General features: G+C 44.1%; 1 protein-coding gene across 3 annotated transcripts in view; it reads right to left on the reverse strand.

Moving 5' to 3' along the window:
* Positions 1–22,438, reverse strand: part of cadm3 (cell adhesion molecule 3) — an 87,121-nt gene that overhangs the window by 32,879 nt on the left and 31,804 nt on the right. For all 3 annotated transcript variants that reach the window (XM_076745750.1, XM_076745749.1, XM_076745751.1), the window contains exons 3-4: positions 16,363–16,512; positions 290–442 (exon numbers count right to left, since the gene is read on the reverse strand). In XM_076745750.1, the coding sequence (XP_076601865.1) occupies positions 290–442; positions 16,363–16,512 (303 nt within the window). The remainder of the gene's footprint in view (positions 1–289; positions 443–16,362; positions 16,513–22,438) is intronic.

Genomic DNA, 22,438 nt, shown 5'->3' on the forward strand with positions numbered 1-22,438 from the left:
AGACAGATAGGAAGGTTAGAATTAATAGAGTAAAGGGAGTTTTACGAAAATTATAATGAAAAATGAAACAATTGATTTTCTTATCAAGAACATGTTCTCATTTTCTCAAAATCCAGAAAACGGATTTAACACAGCTGTTAGAGCCACATTTAGGTTGCACTTTCATTTCCAGGGCTTATTTTAAGGTCTGGAAAAATTGCAAACTCTGTTTCTGGTAACATCAAGATGAGAGATTTTCACCCTGATACGCAGTGTGAATATGTACAGCGTGTGCGTTAGCGTGACCCACCTAGCACGGTGACGGTGGCTCGGGCGGTGCGGACCGGCATGGTGAAGATGGAGCAGGTGTACTCGCCCTCGTCAGACAGCTGCACTTCGGCGATGGTGATGGAAAGCTCGGTGGGTGTCGAGCGGTGCAGCTGGATGCGGTTATCTCTCAGCGCTGAAGGAAGGAGAGGAACAGGATATCAATAATTAGAAATGTGCATATGTAATTGTTCTGCTTTATGAATTATTTAAAGAGAGTAGCTGTGTAAGGTATGCTTTCTTAATTATTCTATCTATTTACTTATTGAAAGTGTTCGGCTTGGTTTTAAACTTTTATGACCTAAGTAATTAATTGGATATTTATTTCATATTGTGATGGATGTCTGGTAGCTCTCATATTGGCTCTGTACTGGTTTCTCACATGAGCATGAGTAAGGTAGAAGGGACAGAAAAAAGGTAGAGACAGGAGAAGGAAAAGCGGGAGAAAAGATGAGTGGAGGAGGACAGGAAAGAGGAGAGCTGTCTGTGGAGGTGGGAGAAGAAATGTACCATAAGGCAGGAGAGAAGGAGAAAGGAGAAGGATGTAAGGATGAAGAAGCAGAAAGGAGACGGCTGAGAGATGGGAGGGGAGGACAGGGAAGGAAAATCAGGTGATGGAGGCAGGACGGTGAGAGACAGGAGGGTGAAAAGAGGTGAAACAGACGGTAAAGGGGGTGACAGGGTGGGATGGGGTGAACGTGGCAGAGGTGAAGGAGAAAGATGTGGCCAAAAAAAGGTGTTGAGAGAAGGAGAAAAGGGGAGTTAAAGGAAAGGAGAAAGCAGGGAAAGAAACATTGAAAAGAAAAGGAGAGGTAGTGGAGATGTGGCAAGAAAAATAAGGGAGGCGGGAAGAGAGGAAGAAAGCATGTAAAGGAGGGCGAGCCAGAAAGGGGAGAGCAGAGTAAAAGGAAAGTAAGAAAGATGATGTGCAGAATTTAAATCATGGGAAAGAGAAAGGTAAAATGGAAAGGAGGAGGAGAGGCAGGGGGGAGAGAGGTGTTTAGAGAGAAAATGATGTAAGATGGAGCGAGAGAGGAGGAGGGGGAGGAGGAGAAGGCGGAGTGATGAAGATGAGGTGAGAGAGGAGGAAAAAATAGCTGAGATGTGAGTGCGAACAAGGCAAAGAGAGCCAAAGAGGGGAGTAAAGAGAGGAGATGTAAAACGAGTATGAGAGACGAAAGAAAGTGCAAGAGAGAGAGAGAGAGAGAGAGAGAGAGAGAGAGAGAGAGAGGAAAAAAACTGAAAAATAAAACAGAGGAAGCATAAATAGCAAGGAGAATAAGGGAGAGACAGTGAGGGATGGGTGGAGGAGTAGGAGGAGGGAGGAGGATGAAGAGGAAGGAGGCGGGGGGGGACATAAGAGAGACATAAATGGCTTTGTCATCAATGAGAAATCCAGCCATGAAAGAGGGAGAGAGAGCGCAAGCGACCAAGATAGATGATGATGATGAAATGCTACGAAATAACCGCTCGTTTCCGTGATAGCGTTGACCTCTACGGTGTTTGTGCTGTGTGATTGCTGTCTGTCTCCCTACCTTCTATCTGCCTGTCTATCTAGATGTCTATCCGTCTCTCTCTCTGTCTCAGTAAAGCCTTTTCAGCTTTGTTCTCCAGAGTTGGCTCCCCCACAAACACCGACTTAACATACAGCAAACCAGACTAAAAGAAAGCGGATACCTGCAAAAAAAAAACAAGTGACTGCGGTCACGTAAAGCGAACAGTCCGATAGATTTGTTCCCACGTTCAAGCTGTTTTGAGTTACCATGGCACTATTTTTTCTATCCCAGGTCTCAACTCTGAAACTGGAGGAGCTGAAGTTTGAGAAGACTCAGCTGAAATAACTTCATTTTAGGTATTGTTGGATGTACTAGAAGTAGACGTAGCCACAGGGGAGGCTCCTGAGGGCCTGACATGACACAAATGAATGGGGAATCAGCTCAGGTCAGCAGGTGTGTAACAGAAAAAGTGGCCCCTCGCTGTAAGTTGCCCACAGAAGCACTTCTGTTCACTGTGTCACAGCAGTTATGAACATAGTCTCAGGTAGTGAGGATGGGTAGGGTTAATAGTTAAGTTCAAGTTGTAGTTCTGGTGTTTGCTAACAACAATACAACCCTCATCAGCACCTGGTTTGGCTTTGGAAAGAACAGAGACAGTCAGAAAAACAGCTGTTAGCCAGTCAGCTAACATGCTAGCTTACTAACTTGATTGTTTTAGCAATCAATTTAGTAAGCTAGCTTGAAGCAATATGCCAGTGTACTAGCTTGATTGTTTATAAACAATCAAGTTAGTAAGCTAACTTTAAGCCATATGCTAGCTTACTAACTTGATTGTTTTGTCGTTTGCTGAAAGTTCATCTTTATCCTTCATGTGTCCAAAAGATTTAGTCTTTGCTACTATCAACAATACTATTACTAATACTACTATTAGTACAGCTTTCTGAATAAACCCCACGTAACACTATGTTTTTTGCTAGCTACACATATAGCCAACAGGCTAACTTGACTCTATGTCACTGTAAAAGAGGGTTGCCACTCAATCTTTAAAGTATCACTCACGTTGAATGAATAATTTGTGACATTTTTAAACATGCCTGAGCCTCTTGTTTGTTTGTGGTTTTATATCATCTGCTCTCTCGACTCAAACGTGATGCTTAAATGTGGAATCATTCACCATTTTCAACAGGGCACTCGGTGACATTGATTTTTCTAGTCAGTCACCATAGCAACAGCTTTCTCATGACATAAACCACTTGAACGCAGAGACACTAGTAATCAAATTCTCACCTGGAAAATATGAACTCACAAGTTCAATTTAAAGACAGCTGCTGCTTAGAAATTACATTTTTCTGCTTATCGTCAACCGGACGGCCAAGTATGCTATCTCAGGTACGGCTACTTTAAGTGTGCTACATGGGAAAACCACCAAGGTAAAGATCACCGCTTCATCGATCTCTTCCGTTTGATTTTCAAGTGAGCTGTGTTGCACCTGTAACCACACCTAACAGTGATGTCACAGTGCACTGGCCACACCCTGAATGCACTGCTACATCGCTGCAGCAAACCAGTGAGCCTCCACTGCGTTCAGTAACGCATTCATTTTATCCTGAAAATGTCAAGAAAACAGTATGGTGTGGGCGGGTGCAAATAATGTGTGGGTAATTTAATTATGTGTTGTGTTTTTTTCATATCTTATTGCTTATTTGCCTCTGTCAGTATTGAGCCACATCTGTGTCGTCTCTCTGTCTTTCTCTCTGTCTCTCCATCTCCCAATCTATCTCTTCACCTATCTCTATTGCACTCCCACACACATGCACACGCACACGCACACACACACACACACACACACACACACACACACACACACACACACTTCTGTTTCTCTTGATATTTTTCAGTTATTTCATCCAACACTACTTTATCTTCATGCCTTATCACTAAGCAAGGTCACTACATTTGTCTTCATGAGCTACCCTCTCTGTGTGGGTGTGTGTGTGTGTGTGTGTGTGTGTGTGTGTGTGTGTGTGTGTGTGTGTGTGTGTGTGTGTGTGGGCGTGTGTGAGGCATACGGTCACTCACACAGTCACACACTCACACACACTTATCCATGCCCTCTGGACCCTGCGCTCAACTATCAGTCTCCTTAATTCTCTTCCCCTCATCTCCCCTCATCTCCCCTCATCTCTCCTCTATCTCCCCCTCTTTCTCCCCCACTCGTGCTCCTTTCCGTCTTTCTCTCTTACATCTCACCCATTTCTAATCTTTTCTGACTCCAGGCTTTTCTCTTTTTTTTTTCTTACTCTCTTTTTTCATTATAAACAATGTATATTGCTTGCGAGTACAGGTATGATGGATTTTCAAAAACGATTTGATATCTAGTTACGGGGGCTTATCGATCGCGAGGCCCCTGAAAATTGTACATGTGCTTCGCCCTGTTTAGCCACGATGTGGGTAACATAAATAGTCTGCCAATAGGTCACACTCTGCTGTTTGGCTTTTGTTTTTTCAGCGAGGGGATGTAATGAATTTCTTAGCATTGAGATAAAGTGGATTAATGTACGAGGGATGTGTGTGAGTGTGAGTGTGGTAAAGGAATATAGTTGCAAAGCAGAAGTCTAAGTTTATTTTCTCATAGAACATGTCAGGTGACTGACACCTGGAGCCCTTCCAACACTTGGATGGACATGAAACTCTAAACATCTAAGCCTTAGAGTTCCTAACTTTCGACATTTTTAGAACTTTCAGAACCAACGGAAGTTTGTCTTCTACTCTCCTCTTTTTATTCCTACTGTTTAAAAGCAGAAAATACAGTCAGCTGGTCCATGTAAAACTGGTGAATATTGGACCCTTGTTACGTCTTCCTCGCTCTTGTTTCCTGACATCCCTCCTTATCTAGTAAAGCTACTAAATGTGCCAAAACATAACAATTAGAATAAATAATAAATATTAAAGTGCATTCCTCTTCACCCAAAAAACTTAAAGAGAAATCAATCAATCAATATCAATGATTCCCAAGAAGCATTTTTGAAGGAATTCATCAACTATATCATGGCGCTTTGTTCCTATTTGTTTTCCGGGCCATTTTGAATTTGCTCTTGTTGCCGTTTTGTGCCTCTGACAGCGATCTTCTCCATGCCGACATCAGCTGAGGCTCATGGGTGTCGCAGCGTTTAGAGCCATCTGCTAACTAGACAGAGAGAGGTGAAATAATTAAAGTGGTTTCAGATACAGTAAAGCTGTCTCTTCCTCGGCAGCGAGGCGTCTAATATCATCGACTTGTTAAGAAGAGAAGTTTATGTTTTAAAAGCTTATTGGAAACACAGGTGCAACTCATGTATGATTAATTAATGGTAACAGATACTTTGTAGCTGTGCATTTCTTTTATCTTAATTTGGATTCTGAACTTTCTGAATGCAGTTTAGTAGCAGGGTAAAATGTAGCATTCATTCTCGTGCCTCACAATTGAAACACAATAAACACACATATGAAAAGTAGATTTTGTACATAAAAACAAAGTCAGTAACAAAGCGTCTCATTAAATGGATCAATAAAAATACATTTTTCCTTGACTGCCAGTATTGTGCATATTCAAATTTTAATTTTATGCTTTAGAGATGCATGCAAAAGTAGAACCAGCTCATAAAAGTTGCAGAGGAGCCACACTTGAGCCTCGACTGAGACACTCCACTCACAGGCATAAAGGCTGGAATGGCAGTGGATCGTCTCCAGCAGCCCTATGGCGCCGTTAAATTATCAAGGAGACCCCCGTGTTACTGTGTTGAGGGATGTGGAGGATAAAAACGAAACTCAATTAAAATGGGAATTTACAGTGAAAATGAATACTTCTGCAAACAGCATCTTCTTCCGCTCTGCAGCTCTGTGTGTGTGCATACTGTACGTGCGAGAGTGTGAGGGGTTTCTAAGTGGTGTCGGGAGGGCTTTGAGCTGAGACCACGGAGCGTTTATGTGTGTTGATTACACACCGAGTGCAGGATCTGCTTATCAGTGTGCAAACCTTTTTGTACATCGGTGCTTCAAAGTGCGTCTGCATGTCTGTGCTGCTTGTGTGTGTATTTGGCCAGACAGCGGTTCTTGTCTGCAGCTCAAACTCGAGACTCGATACTCCCCAAAGGTCCAACTGTTGATCTGGTCACAGCAGCTATTTTCGCCTACTCGTCGTCCTCCTCCACCTCCTCCTCCTCCTCCTCTTCCTCCTCCCTCAATCTTTCTGATGCTCTTTCAACTTCAAATATTCAGGATGAGGGGGTTTCTCTCACTACACATACTGAGTGCACATACATATATTCCTTTTTCATCTGCCTCTTGCCTCCTTGTGGCTTTCCAACCAAAAGTTTCCACTCTGTCGAAAACTCTCAAATTCAAATGTGCTTTATTGGCAGGATAGAGGAGAAACCTGTGTTGCTGAAGCAAAGTGCATCTGTTACAGACCAATATTTTCATATTTCCATCTCTATCTCCCTCCCAGCTTCTGCATCTCTTCATCTGTCTCTTTGGCTCAACTTGAATCTGCATTTCACCTCTCCCTCCCACTTCCCTCTCCGTCCACTTTTCATCCCTCCCAACTGTCTTTCTCCTTTCTTGCCTTGTTCTTCTCTCTTTCTTCTTCTGTCTTCCCCCACCCCTCCTTCTCTAATCACTCATCACTCTCTCTCTCTCTCATTTTTGTTTTACATTTTCGGCATTTAGCTGACACTCACAGCCAAAGAGACTCCCTCTCTTCTTCCTCCTCTCCCTCTCTCTCTCCCACACATGTCGCCTCCATCCTCCCATCTGTTTCTGAATATTCTCTCCAGCTCCCTAATTATCCGTCCTTTCCGACAGCTGATCTGGGTTCAGTGACCGCGGGCTTCCCTTGATCATACCGTTCTCACTGATCTGAGGGTGTCAATTGATCCAGGATCAGTGCACCAACTATGAAACACTTGATAAACACACACCTCTGTCTGTTTTATCCACCTTCCCCTCCTTCCCTCCACCTCTTCCTCCCTCTCAATCCACTTGTATCTCTTTCCCTACCTTCAGACAGAATTAAAAAATAATCATATAGAGGCGACGGCCCAAATGTATGCAAAATCCATGGAAGGAGGCAAACAGAGCGAGATGAACCAAACTTTGCCCAAGGTGGTGCAAATTGAAGGGAGGAGGCATTAGTTCCAGTTGAAACTTGAGAGAGAAATGTTCCCAATGGTGTATCAGCTTCAAGCAACATGCCAATGAAATCCTGCCATGTAGTATTTACAGCAGCGAAAAATGTCCATTGGGGATTTCTGGCAAATAACACTGACCGATGACACATCCTAAGAGCTAGATTACCTACAGAAGACACTGCTCGTGCTGGCTGCTCAGCCCGGTGCAAAGGGATTAGAAAGAAAGCACAACAGAGTAAATGTATAATGCAGAAGCATAGCTTATTTTCTCATCTTTCCTCACCTTTATAGTAAAAAGGAGTCAAGGAAGCAATTATCATAATGACTGTCACTATCAGCCTGCTGCTTTCAGCTGCTTTTGGTTGTCTGCGTGCCATCACATTAACTTGGCTGCTCATTTTTTAAGTCAAAGGATCAGACTAATGCAAAGCCGGAAATATTTGCACACCTGTCCCTGACGTCTCTTGATGTCCTGCAGTGCTTTGATTTGATTGCCTTTGTTTGCCAGTGTGGCAGTGCATGTAGTCCTTTTCATTCTCTGTATCTTTATAAAGACTAAACGTACTCAAGTTGTCCACCCCTGCTTGTACAAGAGGCTAGTTTAAAGGAAATGCTAGACATTTGCTTTGTTGTCGAGAGTTAGGTGAGAGGATCGATACCACTCTCAGATTTGTCCATTAGATTTCAAGCAGGAGCAAGGGAACGCTTGCCTTAGCTTACAATAAAGACTGGAAACAGGAGCAAACAGCTACCATGGCTCTGTCTGTACGGGACAAAAAGCAGTTTTTGAACACAAACAACATTTAAAGCAACATGCAAGAATTGTCATTTTTGTCATATGAACAGCTGTACACGTGCATTTATTATGATTATATTACTTACTATGAAAAACCAGCGAGCTGAATCTCTGCAAACACAGCCAAACGTCAAGTGCAACAACACAAGACATACCTTAGCAAGCAAGGTAATGTTTCTTAGTAATCTAACTGCAAGAAGGCCGGCTCGGTGTCTGTCGTGCAGCCTTTTATTTCATGAAGTTCCTGCCAACAGCTAAAAGCCAATCTGTTTCTCGCCTTTTGTTTGATCACTCTCTCTTTTTCTATTCTTTGCTTCCTCCATCACCGTCCTCTTCGGCCTGTTCGCATATTCTACGATGTCCGTAGAGGCTGCTCAGCACGGTTCTCTAGCCCACTCGCCCATTCCGGTGCCGCTCCTCGCCAGTGTTCCCAGCTGGGTCATCACAACCTGGAAACCTCCTCCCAGTAAACACAAACACTCACCGGTGCTCCGAGCTCAGGCTGTTTTCCTGAGCAGAGTCAACTAGCTGCATGGCTAACTGAGCTAAAACTAATGGCAGCTACAGTTAGCAGCAAAGCTCACTGTCTAGCATTCTGGTTGAAATGGTTGAGTCTCGTTTTCACGTTGTCTGATAGAGATGCTTTGGCTTTCCCAGGCCTCAAATATTTTTCTCCAGAATCGCTTACTGCGCCTTTAAAAGGGTGGGACTTTGGTTTCAGCCAGAAACAGTAACCCACAAATTCGACTGGAATGGCTACATCATGTTCCGGCTGCGACGCGGCCACTGCTGCTGATCTCAGCCATTCCAGACAATTTTTGTGAATCCACCAGAAGCACCGCAGCGTGTTTTCAGAAGCTTTCCAGAAGTGGCTCTCCGCTCTGCTCGGCAGAGAATACGTGCCTCATCTATTTCAGACTGAGGCCCTATCAAGCAGCACCAAATCCAGTCAATTTTCAAAATAAAACACCCTTTGCTGACTGACAATGAACACAAAACAAGCCCAAAAAACATTTAACTACAAGCCTACTTACCCAGGTAGAAGCACAAACATCAAGAAAAAAAATCAACCAAATCTGAGGAAGTCAACAAAATTGGGCTGGCAAAACGCTTGGCGCTTCTGAAATGCTCTCAGTCGGGTATGAAGCCCTGAGGAGGACGAGAAAAAATGCGTCGCAGCCAGAACACCACACGGCCTGGTGAAATCTCCAGGTCAGGGTTAAACCTGCAGGGGAACTAAAGGAAAAACACACACCTGTTCTCGTAACGTTCTGGCCGGCAGGTAAACACCAGATGAAAAAGAAGCGAGCTACGCAATCCCTGATCTGCTGCAGTCTTCTACAAATCATCATTTCCACATAAGGAGGCCAACACATCATTGAATCAAAAATGAAAAGATTGCATCAGACTTCTGACTGTCTCCTCCTTGCTCCAAGAATAAAAATGCTGTAAGGTTACTAATAAAGTACCAATGTGTGCATGCTTGTACTTTTTTATGTCTGGCTTATTGATTTTTAGGTATCTTTCTACGGGTGAGAGACAAAAGGCCAATTTCTGAATCACACGGGGGGATGTTTTTCATACATTTACTTCATTAACCTCAAAAATAAATTGGATTTTTAACTTCTTTGTATTTGCGTCCCTTTCTTCTCCCCGCACTTGTCTTCCATTACACATGATTATTTTAAGGACACATGGAAAAATATAGAGTTCAGACGATACAAAGGGAAAATGCAGAAAAAGTCTTCTTTCAAGAGCTCGATTTCAAACGTCTCTCCTGCAGTCTCTCAGTCCTGTGATGGTTGTTGTTAATACATTCTCCAGAGAGCCTTGCCAGGCACCAAGAAAACTTTGACTGATGCGATGTGGATCAATAGTTTTTCAGAAAATGTCAAAAAACATTTCACGCTCTGCATTTGGAGTACCGTCTCGCAGTGTCTTCAGCAGTCATTGTCAGTTTGTCTCGTTCTATGAGAGGCTGAGTGGGGACCTTATCATCTATTTTCAATATTTTTTGTGCCCGTTTCACTTAAGGCTGCTTAACACTGTGCTTAGTGTGGTTTTAATGAAATGATTTACAAGTTACAGTCATTTTCAACACATTTAAAGTCTGCCTACTCAATATCCTCCCACTAGGCGAGAGCTTCCCCGTCCACCATGGTTTGTAAATCACCAGAGATCCATTACCTTGTTAAATCGTACAGAGGCAGATAGCCTGTCTGATGTCGGCTGATAGGCTTTTATTGAAAGGACGGAAACCACACATGACAAATAAATAAAATTATAAGCAGGCTAGAAGGAAATACACAGATTTGTTTTCCTGGTGAGGAAATGTGTTTGCAAAAGCTCAAATTCTGAGTATTTGCACTGCATGTCTGCTTTTATGGTCTGCACACTTTGTAAAATACGCATTTGAGGGTACGTTTCACTGAGGAAGACACAGCGTGCCTGGTCTCTTGAAATTCTATTGAATGAACACAACTTAAATCTACTGTATGTAATGAGGTCCTTGTGCACAAAGGATGAGAAAAAAGCAAAGTGTTCGGTGGTGGAGACACAGCTGGAAACATGACGTTGGATTCAGGGAGTCCAGGTGTTACAGCGGGCCGATGCATTTGCCTTCCATCCTTGATAACCTTGGTTTAGTTCTTCAATCAAAAATTTTTCTGAGGCTGTTTCCCCCAAAGATTTTAATTTTTAATTCAGGAGCGACCAACCAAAACAAATATCCTCATTCATCCTTATTTCTCCAGTGGAAAGTTAATCGTTAGCTTACAAGTGAATATACACCGTCCAATTTGTGCTACTGTCTCATAATCCTTCACGAGGGGGGGGAAGTCATTTTTATCTTATTTTGTCTACGTCATAAAAGATGCATTTCAGAGTTTGTGCTCATTTTATGAAATTGTCTTGTGATGGCGGGAGCATTTGTCCTCGCACGTGGAGGGAAAGTAGAGCCCGCCGCTGTCTGACTGTGGAAGTTTCCAGGATGTGAGTAAATTATGTTAGCGCTAACATTTTTCATTACATAGAAATGAAAAACACAGCGGAAACAAATGCATCCAAGGCATCCAGAGGGATGCAGGCTCACATTTCACGTTTGGGTTTAATATACCGGGACCATTAGTCGATAGCTAATTGGCTCATAAATTATAGAACGCAATAAAATACAACTTTGTCTATCAAAAAGGAAAAGTGTCTTTAACTGAGGAATAAACAAAGACCAGCACATATGGCAACAGGATGCATCTGGAGTTTGAATCATATATTCAGAGCAGAAAATAGTGTTAAGTCATGGTTTTACAGCGTCTTTTCTTCCAGTCTTCCTGACAGCACACAGAAGACACTCGGCTTTGTCTGTGCTTCCCAATTATTTCGCCGGTTGTGCGAACTGTTCCAGCGAGTTTGCCCCTGAGCCTGCAGTTCAAGTGACCAGACCCACGATGTCAAGTGGGATGTTCGCAGTTTTGTAAACTATTTTTAAGACTTACTGACTCACTGTGACACTGCGGAGTCTCCTGCGAGGACACTCAGACGGTCTTCATAGACGCGCTGAATTAATACTAGTTAGAAGCGAGCTGCTCTGGTTGAGAGTACCAGCTAAAAGCCTGATATGTAAATGTAATGCCCTCATTTGTTTCCCTTTCTTCGTCTTGATGTCAGTGTTTTGGTCTTTATCTACCTCATGTCCGTCTCTTTGTCTCAATGTCTCTCTATTTCTCTCACCCTCTCCCGGTAGTCTCGCATTAACGTAGGAACCCATCTGTTTTCATGCTTTCCTAGCTGTCTAATCTCTTCTATTAGCAGCACTGGGTCTTTTTTTCCTCCCCTCATCCATCCACCCATCCACTCCCACACATTCCCTCCAGGGTATCTCCGGTTCCTTAAAAGGGTCTTAAAATAAATTATCGAGAATTAAGGCCTTAAAATGTATTAAAACATCCCGTATTGGCTACAGTTATCAGATCATTTGTTTTCACCATGGAGTGACAGGTTCCTTTGCACTAAATGTTCACGCTCAGATTAATACAGGACAGGATTAGCTGTACATTTTTTTTTTTGCCATTGTATCTGCTTTAATAAACACAACTGGGCTTTGTGTCCCTTAACAATTAATTTCCTGTTTTGCGTTATCTTTATCTGGGCAGTTATAGTTGCAGAACTCTCATTAGCTCTGCTCCACTGGAACCAGGCTGGTTTTCTCAGTTTGTCCCTTTGTTTTTTTTTTTAACGTTAGTGTTGATATCCACTTCCACGTAGCTTTTAAAAAGTCTCTTAAATGTGCCCACACTCTGTTCCCTCCTCTGTGTCTGTGTCTCTTTTATATGGCCTTAATCTGTACGAAGCAGGGTCAAATTAAACTGGTATCAATGGCTTTCTTCGCCCGAATGATGATAAAAGTCATCTCGAGCCTTCGATGTACCGCAGAGCCCCCGATCGAATGATGTGACCCTGTGATTATGCAACATCAACATCAACAATTCATATATCACAGCTTTGGCTTTGATTTCTGGTCGTTTTTTACATTATTTGTGAATAAGAGTGTTTTTATAAATGAAATCCAAGGTCTCTGCCCCTGCACGCACTCCATCATTTCTCACTTCCCTCCACAAAGTAATATCCACCACTCTGTCTTCATACTCTCCATCCATCCTCTCCACCACATCCCTCCGTTTCTCCTCCTCCTCTCCTCTGTCGACTTCTCCTCTCTCCCTCCTGTCTTTCTGTCTTCTGGTTTTTCCCAGGTCTGATCTTGCTGTAGTGGTTCCTACTCTGCAGCGTGGCAGCCATCACCGCGAGAAGTTGTCACTCATCATTTTCCTCTTCTTCTACTATCTTTCATCACGCTGTTTGTCCATCCCTCGCTCCCCCTGCTCTCTCCACCCATCCTTTTTTTGTCAACTCTCGACTCTCAGACGCCCGGTGCATGCTGTGCAGTGTTGGAATGTGGTGCTGAGGAGTCCTGATTTTCTCTCCTTTCCAGTCTCTTCTCTTCAATCAACTCTCTTACTTCTCTCCCATCCAATTCCTGCTCTAGTGTTTCGGTCTTTTTCTCCTTACTCTCGTCCGTCCATCTTTGGCTGTATCAGCTCTGAAGCACATTGTCTGCACTTTGCTGTTCGGGCCAACTGCACAGTTGACTTGCTGCTCCATCTCGCTCCATCTTTTTCAAAGTGGAGCATTGAGGGATTTTCAGGCACTTTCTTTTCCCTCCACCCTGCTTCGCTTTTTAGGTCCCACCAGTCTTTTATTTTGCTTTCTGAATGTGTCTGTGTGTCCTTCGCATTTCCCTTCTTGGCTGGACAATTACAGAAAACTACCAGGCAAGAATTACTTGGACGGTCATGTGTGGGAGATGGCGAAGTTCCATGTCAACCCAAAGGAGCCGAGCGTTTTCAGAAATGACTTTTTATGACAAGTTAACAAATCATATTAAAGCAGCTTTGGAATCTGTTCTCTTCTAATCTCAAAGACATTTGTGTGACTTTGACAGAGGAAACTGCTGTTCACATCCCGAACCCTCTACCAACAGTCAACGTCAGCCTCTTTTAACATGAAGATATATTAGCAAAGTGACCATGTGTGATGTGAAAGGAGCCAAATTCACACAGAATTATAACAACTTTGGAGTCACTTTGATAACAAACCAAACAGCGGTTAGCAGCTAGCTGGTGACAATCTTGAGACTACGCTCAGGTTTTCTTTGTTGCATCAACATCTTTTTTGAGCCCCATCCGGCTCCTTCCTTCATTTTCTCCATCTGCTGGTCTTCTCCTCAAAAATGTCTCCAGTTTCCAGCTTTTCTCCTCCTTCCTCTCTTTCTGTCCCTTGTCATCAGGTTTTATCTCTCCTCCTATTCGTACCCCCATCTTTCTATATTCTCTCTCGTCAAAGATCTTCCTGTCTCCCCCTCTTGTTTCTCCCTCCATCTGCTGCACTTTGAAGAGAAGACATGGTTGAAGGGTTGAATTCTGAGCTCCCATCATCCTCCTCTCCCGTCTCCGTCTTTCAACTCTCTGCCTCCCAGAGTACAGCATCTGCTGCGCATGCTGGACCACTGCAGTGGGGAGTTTCTGCTCCATCTCACTACCCCCTCCTCCTCATATTCTCTCCCATTCCTCCTCCTCCTCCTCCTCCTTCAATACTCTCAATTCCCTCCAAAGTAGAGGTAGGCCTTTAAGTGTTCTATCATTGCAGCGAAGGGCCTCACTTTCTCTCTCTCTCCTCTCCGCTGTGGTTGAAGCTCCATCTGGAGTAAAGACTTGCTGATCTCTCCATTTGTCCTTCCCCACCTCCCTCCCTCACTCTCTCTCGCCACTCTCTGTTGTCTGTTGCAAAATGTTGGCTCTCTGCAACGAAAACTTCTCCGCCCGTGCTCTCGCCATTCTTAACTCCATCTCTCTATCACTTCACTTCTGCTGTTAAGTGTCGTATTAGTGCACGAGGGAGTCTTTCTATCTCTCTCAGCACCCTTGTGTCTAGTTCTCCAGCTCTCCCATCCCTCCCTCCATCTGTACCAGATTCTCCTCTTTTTCGCTCCCGAGCACAGTCAAGTCTGTTGTGTGATGTTGGACCACTGAAAAGAGACAGACTACAAAAAGTTGGAGCTAGCATTTTAGCTCGTCGGGCTTTCAAGTTTCTTTAAAATCATCTGACTGTCTAACTATCGTTTTGGGGCTTTTATTTCATGTCAAATCAATAAGAAAATGTCTTTTTTATTTCAATTATAGCCCAGTAATGTCCATGTTTTTATACTCAAGCACGCTGATGTGCATGCTCCTTTTCACTCTTGACAATGTTTTGAACCATGGGCTTGAGCCAACACAGTCAAAAGTGATCATTAGCACCAGAGCTCCATGTTTATAATGTCAGTGTCATTTTTTTCCCTCCACTCGCCGTCCCTCTCACCTATTTTTGCTTTTCAAAATACAAGGTCTGTTGTGTGATGTGGGAAGGAGTAGGAGGACGAGTGGGAAGTCTCCCTTTTCAAAATATTATTAAGCCGGCCTGGCTTACCAGACAGTTAGGCCGTCAAGTTGCATAAAATAGATTATTAAAGAGCTGAGGCAGTTTTTCTTTAAAAAGTCGCTGCTTGAATTGGACACATTGACGCACTTTAGCCCATCAGAGTCTGAGGTTTATTTTTGTTCTCTGTTTTCATTTGTTGCATTTATTGAACACTTTTGGCACCATACAATATTATAATAACATGTTGTTTGCTATCTCAGCTCTCTGATGTCTTTGTTCGGGGCTTTTTCTCTTGAACAAAGCTTTTGACCCAGTGTGTACAAAGTAATTATTAGTGCCTTGTTCAGCAAAGATGTAGTGGCAGACATCTTATTTCTTATTGCAACTCTGTCTCAGTCATTTGAACACAGTCCTATGGAACTAATCTGCATTGTAATGATTTTTTTTTATCAAATTAGACCCTATTTACACTTAGTTACTTCATACTTGTGCACATCGGAGAGCTGTCTGATCTCAAAAGTGTAAATGCATCCGAGGAGCTTTCAAGACACACTGAATTACATTTCCTCAAGACACATTCTAACCAGATGTTGAAAAGGTTTAAATCCATCTCTCCAAGATGCATATTTAATCTTTTCTCCTGCCAAGTGGGACTGCATCAGTAAGCAGTCTGTGGAGGTAGCCTCTACATGGTCTCTCCCCTTGCGATAACGGCAGCTAAAGCGACGCTGAAATGAGCCACCGTACCTGACAATGACAGAGAGAAATGCGGCTCCTGGGATTTCGACACGTGACGATACAGAGCTGTCGTGACAATTATCTGATCCCTGATTGGTTCTACCACTCAATGATCGCCGTGGGCGAGAGAGCACTGATCTGAGTGAACATGAGGGAGGGGTGTGAACGAACGCCCAAGAAAAATATGTAACATTTGTCTCTCTTATAGTAAATAAATGCCTTTCATTCACATGTCTGGGGGCCCATGATTTGATTTGCATGTAGTCTGGGGAAACCAAAATGGACTGTAATCAGATTTGAGATCTGGCCAAAAGGAATGCATTTAGAAGTATAAACAGAAGTGGATTTAATTGCATGTGGATTTTATACAGATATATAACATTTGAAATGACATGTCAACTGTGTCATAACGAACGGATTTGAGAGGATCTGCAGACATTTTACTGCAGATTCCCTAAGATATCACTCCTGAGCAGTGCCTTAAACTCAGGGAAAGATTGCGGTCTTGGTTAACTATTGGAAAAAGTCATCACTGACTTGGAGCACACGAAGTCCTGACTTTTTAAATATTTGACCAAAACTACAAAGAGCAGTGACCCATGAGGAAACTCCAACGATCGACCAACCGGTGGTGTAACTTCATCACCCAGTAAGTCAGGGACAGACTGTGGCGTTTATGAGGCTGACCCCACTTTACTGAGGTCTCTCATCACATCCAGCTTCCCAACCCTACATCTCATAGGAATGTCAGACTTTCTGGACTGGAACAAACATAACCAGCGAACCTAATCTAGACAGCATTTATACTCCCTCTGTTTGGCAAAGTAGGTTAGCTGTACTTCAACATATTGACATATTCTCCGTGTCTCTCTCCATCCCTCCCTCTCACCTCTTTTCTCTCCGAAGTACAAGGTCTGCTGTGCAGTGTTGGACCATTGCAGGGAGGAGTTGTCGCTCTCGGCCACCCGGCAGGTCAATGTCACCGTGCCCCCGACGGACACCGTCTCATCTGAGGTCACTGGCTGCAAGGGGTCGTCATCTGGGTAACAGGAGAGAGAGGTGGAGAAAAATCATAAGACAGAGTGACCGAGAGGCGACAGAGACGAGTCAGAAAGACACTGCTCTCATATGAAAATACAAGCAAAAAATAGTAGCACACACCGACACACAAATCAGATAAACTCACAAAATGCATTACTCGCCTCGCTCTCTCTCCCTCTCTCTATCTCCCCCCGCCCATCTCTTTCTCTGCTTGTCAGATTATCTATATATCTCTATCTGTCTTTCTGAAAGCAAAGACACAATGCACACACGCACGCGGACATGCTGTCAGAGGGACAAAAAAAGCAGACAAATGGCTATCTGGTTGTATGTCTGCGAGGCCAGTGTAAGAGCGATGAGTCAGTAGCAGGCCTGGCATCCAGAGACTGCACGACCTGAGGGACCAGCCAAGATGAAGAGACCTCGGCAGACAGTGGCTCTCGACAGGTCAAAGCAACAACAAGAGCACTGTCTTATACCTCTAATGGCTCTGTAACCCTCTTTTGTCAATATCTGTGTCAGTTTTTAACACCATGCATATGTATCGGCTGGTACGGAACAAGCTCAAACGGGACAGGCATTATGGAAATGAGCAGGTCAGAGGGAAAGAGAAAGAGAATACAAATGACCCAGCATAATGAAGGGATTCCAAAGGCTGGAGCTGGAGCTGGAACACCACAAAAACCACTGAACGGTGAACTGTCTGGGTGTGTAACAGTATTCAAATTGGCTCAAATTATGGTATTTAACAGTACCCCCTTGATAACGGGTGATGGTGCAGGCTAATTCCGCTCTTTGCATTCAGCGAGGGTTGCAGACGACTACGTGAATCAGAACAAGAGATGAGTACTAAAACATGCAGGCCCTCGTTAGGGTAAGTAATACCGAACATGCCCACTATGGCGCTTTTTGCCACGTTAAGTTATCGCGGCTCTGAGTGCACCCAGGCGCGCTTTGCGCTCCCCTCCCTCCCTGCTCGCTTCGAAACGTGCCAGACCTCGCTCAAACTAATCTCAAGCAAAACAAAAATATGGCATAATTGACGACAAGACCAAGCCAACGGAGGGAACATCTCACAAGAAGATATGCCTCAAAGCGGTCTCCTCACTCCTGAAAATATGGCGTGTATAAATAGTTTAATTGGAACCAAATTGTCAAGCGGGAGACAGGTTTATATTCGGTGCGTAGCGTTATCGCATCCTTGCACTGGCGGTGGAATTGATTTTTTTTTTTCTCTCCAGGAAGAACATCTGCTTAAGTGTGCTTCGGCGGAACTCCCATCAAGACATGAAGGGGGGGGGGGGGCAAACGCAAAGAGAGGATGCAAAAGAGGAGGCGAGTAAACTAACTGCATGTAGGATCAAAAACACATTTGCAGTACAAGAGCTGAGAGCAGCAGGGAGCAACCATGGGTTTATTTTTTTTTAAATCTGAAAGCTGGATGTCCAGTTCAGCATCTCAAAAAACAAAAGTTATGAGAAGAGAAAACAAAAAACAACTCAGGTTTGCCTCTGGGCTAAGAGGATCCAGAGCCATAACCGGTCTTAAGGTAAAGCCGCTATTCGCCTGCATTCACACGGCAATCGGAGACTTCCAGAGTCCTTCGTGTGAGAGTTAAGTCGCTCCTTTGCTCTCTGTGGTGTTTCACTGCAGCCCTGACCTTGTGGTTAGTTTATCTAAGCACCATGATGGCTGAGGGCTAAATGTGTGGTCAAGTGCACCACGGATTAGTGTCTCCTTTAATAGCATCTTGGGCTAATTCTTGCGGCTGATCGCAAGAGCTCCTCTACTTGGCATGAACACTTTGGGTAAATTGGCTGTCCCAGTGCATCACTCATCAAGCCAACCACAATGAGCTCTGACAAGTTAGCCAAACTTGTGTCTTATCTTCGGCCGCCGCAGAGAGCTGGCATTTCTGACCGAGAACAACCTGTGTTCGAGGCTCAGAGTGACACTGCCGCTGGTAGAACACTCTCAGTGGTCAATTAGCTGCTCTTCAGCGACGAGCAGAATTTGGGGAGATATCTGCTTTTAAAGTGAAAACATTTTTACAGAATCTAATATTTAGCCTTTCCCATGGTCATGCCTCGCTCAGCTCATTTAACCTGTTGAACTGTAATTTCCCCTTTCCTTTTAAATGTCTTTAAAGCATACACTTGTCCACGCTGCATAACAGCCTCACGTATGTCATTGTCTGCGTGTCCCATCACGCTATTAATTTGCTGTAATGTTGACACAATAAAATATTCAAACCCATAATGTTTCTCATGGTTTCAGCTTTAGATATTCTTGGTAAATAAGGCATCATATTATACACATTTCTTCAGACTTTGGGGCCTTGGAAACTATGGACTCTCAGTTGTGGGCTCGAAATAAGCTTGTAATAAATAATGACCCCTCAACAGGTCCAGAGGAGCTGAAGAAGACAAATTCCATTTGTCATTTCTCCACATTTGTTTGTCTATTTATTATCTAGCTATTTCAGGGTCTTTTATTTTCATTTCAAATTATCGATCTGGGGCACCGGTGGCCTGAATGTTAGAGAAGGTGCCTGGAAGATCGCAGCTTCGATCAAACTGCCGGCACAAATCTGACAGTAAAATGCAGCACTCGTGCTTTGTTCATTAGCGCTGCTGGAATGCCTTCGAGCAAGGCATTTAACCCCCAGCTACTCCAGCAGAGCTCATTGGATCACAGCACCGTGCGTGCGGTGGGCTGCGAAAGGTCTCGGTTAATGCAAGCTAATAAATAAAGGTTAACCTCGCTCTTATTGAGCACGAGGCCTAAATGTTTTAATGATAATTAAACTGCACTCAAAATCTACAGCTCGACTAATGCATACAAATCACTTGGTGTTGTACAGTATACAAGCATGGCGCCAACCTTGTTACAATATCGGCTGAATACTAATCACAGATACGTTTGTTTTAATTTAGTTGGAGCACCGTGTGGGCAGGTTTTAACTGCATGGTGTGTGTTGTAGCAGTATTTCAAATGGACGTGAGCGGTCCCTATATGTGGTGCGATGGGTGGGGTTAGCTGCAGCGGTCATTAAGAGGGGCGCCACAGAGATTAGGCTATTTGAAATCCTGACTGCCTTAATGACACACCCAAACCGTCCGCCGGTCCAAACTGGTTTCCACAAACACTATGCAGAGTCGCTCGCCACTAGCATATGACCCCTCTAAGCCTCAGATACAGATACAGCTGTTCTTCTTAGCTTTGAAGCTACTTAAGAGCAAAGTTAAAGGGGGGAAATTAAGTTCAGCCAGAGTTTAAACGGTTAAGTCGGGCTAAACACCCGAGCCGCAAAAATGAAAAGAGAGACCTATCTATCCTTAGCAGACGTTAAGTTAAACACTGTGGCTCGCTCGTCTTTCTTCTTTCCTCACATCCACTCCCCCCACCTCAAGCTGTAAGCCCGAGGAAGACACGGGTATTTAAAGCAACACAATTTACACTTTCCCTCGCTGGCAACAAGGTGAGAGCACGAAGAGGTAGAAGGCTGGCTGGGATAGCAAGCCGAGGGAGGGGGAGAGGAGAGAGAGGGAGAGCGATGGATGGATAAGGGTATGTGGGGGGGGGGGTGATAAAACAGGCGGGAAACTGTGTGTGTGTGTTAAAATGGGAGGGTGGGGAGAGAAGAAGCTAGTGAGGCAACAGAAGGAGTGTGAGAAGCTCGAGGGCCCTCCAATGATGACAAAGAAAAGAGAGGGGGGAAACTTCAGGGAATAGTTTCAACATTTTTGTTGAAAATAGGCTATTTGCTTTCTTTCTGAGACTTAGATGAGAGGATCAATATCCATCTCATGTCTAAGCGTTACATACCGAGCTGCAGTCAGGGCATGCTTAACCTAGCACAAAGATTGGATGCAGGTGGCAAACAGCTAGCCGGCCCAAAGTGAGAAAATACTGCAAGTAAGAGCTATTAGGAGTTCCTTCACTACAAAGAAGCAAAGCACACACTGTGGGTGTTTGTTCTGTGCATAAACAGAACTGTAAAATTGACAATTAGCGGTTTTAGGTGGAATAATGAAACAGGAGGTCCACTCGGTTCCTCATATCTGAGGCTCCAAATTATATTCAGTCAAGTCGGGTTGCTGTTTGTTGTCTCTGGTGTGTTGACGTGGAATACTGATGGAAAACCTCGCGGAGGCTTCTGTGACTGTTTGAGTCCCCACGTTTTAATCGTGTCTAATTATCTGCTCTGTAGGATCAGGTCTTTTCTTTTTTCTTTTGATTGAATTAATGTATGCGCGTCAGGTTTCCACACTGTGTTTGGGAAGTTTTGGACCCGTGACGACGCTAATTTGAGCTACTTCTTGGCGAACGACTCACGGTGTACTATAGGAGCCAGATACCGGCCCACTCATTTCAATGACAATTGCTCATCAAGTGTGTAGGACAAAGTTTTCTTGCTTACTGCACGAGCTGTAACGATTAGCTGACAGACAGAAAATGATTCACAAACTATCATGAAAATTGTTTACGTCAGTGTTCAAGTGAAAGTGACCGACGTGATAAGTTTGGTTCTCTCTCTTGGTTTTACATGAAAGCAAATTGAATGTCTTGGAGTTTTGGACAGTTGGACAAAGGATTTTTCACTGTTTTCTAACATTTAATAAACCAAACCAAAAACTCACACGGCTGATTAATCAATAATGAAAATAATCTCTGCGTCACGCACATTAAAATAGCTTTCATAAGCTTTTTTATAAGCTTCGCAGGGATTTTGCAGATCCACACCCTTAATGAGGTGTCCTGTCTGTTTTACAGACATCTCCTGTGTTAATGGAGTTCCTGTGGGGAAAGTCCAAGTCGGCGGGGGATTTTCTGATGCAGTACCGCGGTTTCCCACTGGGGCAAATTGGCAGCACAGCTGACTCGCAGCGCCATACCCGGCTCCCCCAATTCACCCTGGAACAACTCTGAGTCTTGTCACTCCAGTGAGGTTGCCAGGTTTGGTACCATTGAGCCTCTGCAAAATCAGGTGCTCACTAACCATATCTGGCAACCTGTATGTGGAGAAGCTGCACTGGGTGGATAAATGAAGTCCTCCTGAATTAAAGCCGTTTTTACATTTCTCTTCATGCATCAGCTGGCGACACATCGTGTGAGAATCATAAGTCACATCAAGAAGTACTGAGAGGTTTCACTCCCTAAAAAGAACAGTAAAAAAGTCAAATCACCTTGGCCATCTCCATGTTCACCCCCTCTCTTCCTTCCTCCTCCATCTGTCTCCCTCCATCTTTTCCCCCCTCCTCCTCTCCATCTGCCCCGATGTCCTCCTCGGTTTCCTCTCGTCCTCCCTCACCTCTCCGCCCTTCTGTCGAGCCTCCACCCTCTCCTCCCCGATTCCCGATCATCTTGTCTACTTCTCGCCAGTCCTTCCCTCCTTTTTTGTTCTCCCAGGGAAGCTTTGCTGCTAATTAGCACAGGTTAACGAACTTTATTTACTGCAGGTGTGTGTGCATGCCTACATGTAGGTCTGGGCTAGGCGTGTGTGTGCGCGATGAGGTTATTATCCACGTTTGTCTGTGTGTGGGGCGTGTAAACTGTGTGCATTTGTATGTACTTTCTTGTAAGGGTGTAGGTGTAGTTGCTTTGCAGGTAATTATCTGAACGTGTGTTTAGCCTGTGCATGGTTCCTCTTGCGTGAGCGAGTCTCAGGAAGCTTATTGTGGATCCGTTTGCATGCAAGTGTGTGTTTGTGCTCGAGTGCAGTCGTATTTGTTTTGCAGGGAGGAATTTATCAGTGCAAAAGTGTGTGGGATGAAGTATCTGTGTGATTTATGAGATGGGCTTTATCTGCATGTGTGTTGGCATGTGCGTGTGCGTATGTCTGCTGCAGCAGCGGTGCACACACACTACGGTGCGCCATGGTGTGTGACAGACAGCGTCATGTGTCTTTGCGCTGCTGATGC

This window comes from Chaetodon auriga, chromosome 12 (genome assembly GCF_051107435.1).
Source record: "Chaetodon auriga isolate fChaAug3 chromosome 12, fChaAug3.hap1, whole genome shotgun sequence".
In the NCBI taxonomy this organism is placed as follows: domain Eukaryota; kingdom Metazoa; phylum Chordata; class Actinopteri; order Chaetodontiformes; family Chaetodontidae; genus Chaetodon; species Chaetodon auriga.